This window comes from Geospiza fortis, unplaced genomic scaffold, assembly GCF_000277835.1.
Source record: "Geospiza fortis unplaced genomic scaffold, GeoFor_1.0 scaffold130, whole genome shotgun sequence".
In the NCBI taxonomy this organism is placed as follows: Eukaryota; Metazoa; Chordata; class Aves; order Passeriformes; family Thraupidae; genus Geospiza; species Geospiza fortis.
In genome coordinates, this window is record NW_005054300.1 from 18,200,562 (window position 1) to 18,205,034 (window position 4,473).

Consider the following 4,473-nt stretch of genomic DNA (forward strand, 5'->3'; position numbering starts at 1 on the left):
AATGAATGAAAAGCCTGAGCTTTTCAGGCACTCATCTCAAGAATCTTTATCCACCTGGAGCTAAAGCTGAACTCTTCTTGTTAAGGTGAAAGCCATTTAAGAGGCACAATCAAAGTCCAAAATCCAAGATGTTAAGGGTGAACCTCTTCGGTAGCCAGAAGGATACACATTTTGGAGCATTTCCACGATGGATTATTTTGAGCTCTTCACTAAGTCTTTAAGCTAGCTGCTAACTGCACAGAGAGAAGCAAGAAAAGGTCATGTCATGCAGGCAGACCTCTTAGGTTTAGAATGCAGCAGCTGGTGGAAAGAAGCTTGAGAAGGTTGTTGACAAAGGATTTAGGGGAAAAAAAGACATAAGCACAACTTTATTCTGATTGGCATTATGGGGCCGCTCAGATTCACTGTTCTTATGCTGTTGAATGAAGAAATTATGATGTGAACTTTTCTTTTCCTTCTTAAGTATTTTTGTTTGCTTTCCTCCTGCCAGAATGGCATCACTCTGCAAGGCTGGATTGATTTTCTAGCCCTGGCACTTCTAGATGTGCTGAGCACACAGTTTGATGCAGATAGGAGAATTTCAGCTAGAGGCATAATGTTTCTGTGTTGGATATTACATCAGTGGGTGTGCAGTTGCGTGGGCAGAAAGATGAGTTGTACTGGAATAAGAGAAATAGTGTTAACTGTTGAAGATGAAACCAATCTGATGGCAATCCTACTTTGGTAATCCAAGCTGCCAGTGGGAGCACTTCTATTCTTCCCCTAAAATGGGAATGATCAAAGTGCTGTCTGCATGGTTAGGCTGGGCTGGCTGCTGAGGAGGCAGCACAGGCACTGTCTCCTACACAGCTATTCCCACCTCCAGATCCTGGTTTTCATCAAAACTTGTATTTGTATTTAACAGGGTTATGAGAACAATTGAAGATTCTAGATTGCTAAATGCCCCTTTTATAGTCACTCTCAGTTGCATTCAGAGTTGGAATACAGAAAATATTTTGCTACCCTGTACATTGATCAAAGGAAATATAAAAACTTTCATCTGTTAAAAGCACTACTGCTTGGAGCCTACACTGGCTGTCCATTTTAAAAAGACACTTTTTGGTATCTTCTCTATAAATCCAAACTTTGGGCTGATACTTTTGACAGTGTCTCTATAATTACAAATGTGTAAAACTGAACTTGCAACAGATAAATCGGAACACCCACTCCATCCTAGTGTCAGTCTATGAAAAAATGGTTATTTTTGGAAAAGAGAATTTGCCCTGTAGTTTGGGAGATTTAAGAGCAGATTTTTTTCTACCCATTCTGAGAAGTAAAGACCTTAAATATGATCTGCATCACACTTCTTTTAGATATTTAGGTGACATAAATCAATCTTAATTTATGCAGGACATAATCTATTGCACTGTACTTTTAAATTGGAAAAAAAATAGGCTTAATGTTTTTCCTTATAATGCAAGAAAATCACTCTGGGAGAAGGCCATCACACTGAGCATTTACTGAGGACAAAGACTTTTAATGGAAAATGCAGCTAAAATGGCTACAAGAGAGAGAAAACTATGAGACACTGATAGTTCTCTGGTTTTTAAGCCTAAAGGAACTAGACAAAAACCAGGTAGAGTGAAAGATTTGGAAACATCACCCGGAGAGGAATTAGGTGAAGAGTACCAATGTCTGGGCACAACATTTCAGTCTTTACAGCCTGCAGCAAAGGTGGGATCTAAACCCACATTAAGTAACCAAAAGTCTTCTCTTGCTTCTTTTCCAGGTTCCTAATCCATCCATCAACAGGTATAATTTACACCCAGCCCTGGGCTGTGCTAGATGCTGAAGTGAGCTCAAAGTATAATTTCTATGTGAAAGCAGAGGACACAGATGGGAAATACAGCTTGGCTGAAGTGTTTATCACCGTGCTAGATGTCAATGACCACTCTCCAGAGTTCAATGAAAACATCCAGGAGAAGACAATGATCATTGGGTCACCAGTGAAGATAGAGGTGAGCGATGGCACCGTGTGTCACAAAGCAGAGTGCTTTGGAAAAGCCCTGGCTCTGCTCTTTACTCTCAGGGATCATGATGAATGTTTGAAAGTTGTCTTTTCTTGCAGCTTTATTTTGCACATCCATTTAGATGTAACAAATGGATTAAAGTGTAGAATTATAGTATTTACTGACTGCTGAAAAGGAGAAATAAATTCTATAGGCAGAATATAAAGTCCTGTTACAGTATTTGAACAATCAGCTGGGGACAGTCCTGGATTATACAGTGATCACAAGAAGCCCAAACAAGATAAGTGAATGAAAGGGTTTTGAATACATAACCTTCCTGACACCCCTTTGTGTTCAACCACACAACTTACTTCCCTTCGTTTTGGAGAACCATATCCAATAATCCAGTGCAGAACAGAAGGTGAAAAAATGCAATAATGATTCCCAGGCAGAACATCCTATGTTACACATTTAAATGCACATCATGAAGCCTGATCACACAACACCTAATGTTAGTTGAATAAATACCACAGCACAAAAATTAAGGCAGCTATAGTTTATGGCATGGAGCTAATCCCATTGTTTTTTATCACTTCACATTTGTCCCCCACACTGTGTGAGAAGCTCCCAGCTGAGGACCATTTGCATTCTACAGATAGGGACAGTTCAGTTTTTCCTCTGATTTTATTTAATCTCAAATGGAAGTAATTTATAAAGAAAGGAGCCTAGTCCTGCTGTTTTTCACTAGAAAATGTAGCCTAGCTTCCTAGATGAAAGCAGCCCAGTCATGGCACAGATGCTACCAGAATTGAATGCTCAGAAGGTGTTTGTCCTCAGGCAAAGATACAAACAATAACACCTTTGTTTTTCACACTTCCCCTACCAGGCCATAGACCAAGATGCAGAAGAGCCCAACAACATTGTGGATTATTCCATCATGCAAGCAGATCCAGCCAATGTGTTTGACATAGACCAAAGCACCGGGGAGATCAAGCTGAAATCCTATATCAGATCTCTGGACATCATCCACAACATCACAAACAATAAAGACTGCATATGGTCACTGGTGGTGCAGGCCAAAGACAGAGGCTCCCCGTCCTTCAGTACCACAGCAGTTCTGAAGATTGATATCACAGAAGAGGTAAGCAAATGTTTTAGAAAAATCCTTGTGGGAGACAACCCCTGAAAGGCGCCAAAGGGTAGACATTGCTTGCTCCATTTCTGAGACTTTCTTGCCAGCTCTGTTTTGCAGAGTATTTCTGTAGCCTTGTGGTGAAGTTGGATTCTACAGCCACAAATGTGAAAGATATTTTGATCAGAAATATTGCAAAGGTACAAAGGTAGGAGCATTATATAACTGGGAGATGAGTTTTTTGTTAGAGATTGTTAGATATGAATTAAGGTCTATAGACTTCTGAAAGTAAAGGTAAATCCTAACTGCCAAAGTTCTGCTTTTTTATTTTCATCCAGGAGAAGAAAAAAAACCTTTTTCCCTTACAAAAAATGAGTGGAAAACAGCTGGGGTCAGAGCGAGATAAATCAGAGAAATCAACCTAAGTGACATAGGAAAAGTGAGAAAAAACTTTACAGAAATGCTTTAAAGAACATAGAACTTTGGATGGGAGTTCAATAATTGCAATATTATTAGCAGATTACACAAGAAGACTCTAAAACAGTCTTGCACATGTAGGTTGACATTTTCTTTAGTCCAGCTTTTAAGTCAGCAGAAAAACAAGCAGCGATTTATGGTGTGCAGCACATGCTTGCACGATTCTTATTTATTGTAACTGCCTTGCCATGCCTTTAAATAGGTACCAGCAGGGAGGAAATGGGCTTTAAAGCAGATGAGAAACACATCATTAGCCTGACAGTCTCTGGACCACACACATAAACAGGGCAAAGATGCAAATCTCATCTTGCAGACAGCAGCTGGCCTTCTCTTTGTTTGGTCACAATGCTCCCACCACTCTTAGGTCTGTTTAATCTCTCTCTGTTTCCTCCATCTCCTCTTATTCCCCTGGTACTCTGAGGCACGTTCACATGACAGTTTGTGTACACAGTTCAGAGCCTGCTGGACTGCCAGGGGACTTGGGTCTGCCCTAGCAGGACAGTGCCTACATGGGGCTGCCTTTTGGGCCAGCCAGCCCTGTGAGTGTGGGCTGGGCTTGCTGCTGCAAGGCTCTGCCATGTGGAGCTGGGGGACTCTACATGCAGGGTGTGTGTGGCAAGTCTAGAGATTTAGCTGTTCTTACAGATACAAAGGAAATGCACTGTTTAACACTTGGATTTCTCATGGAAATGAAGTTTTGGTGGGTTTTATACAACAAATAAGAATTGCTGCCAAGAGCAGGAGTAGTTGCCCTCTCTGCTCCTCACATGGTGCACGTTTCAGGAGTGCATGGCAGCAGGTGGACCCAGGCCCAGACCTCAGGCATGTCCCTGCTGGTGGCCACCAGCCTCCCCTTCCCTCCCGGGTGGGCTTGAA

At 41.4% G+C, this 4,473-nt stretch overlaps 1 protein-coding gene across 1 annotated transcript in view; it reads left to right on the top strand.

The window, feature by feature from the left end:
* CDHR1 (cadherin related family member 1) overlaps positions 1-4,473 on the top strand; it is a 42,540-nt gene that overhangs the window by 32,364 nt on the left and 5,703 nt on the right. The window contains exons 15-16 of the mRNA XM_005417287.1: positions 1,769-1,997; positions 2,875-3,129. Coding sequence (XP_005417344.1) covers positions 1,769-1,997; positions 2,875-3,129 — 484 coding nt within the window. The remainder of the gene's footprint in view (positions 1-1,768; positions 1,998-2,874; positions 3,130-4,473) is intronic.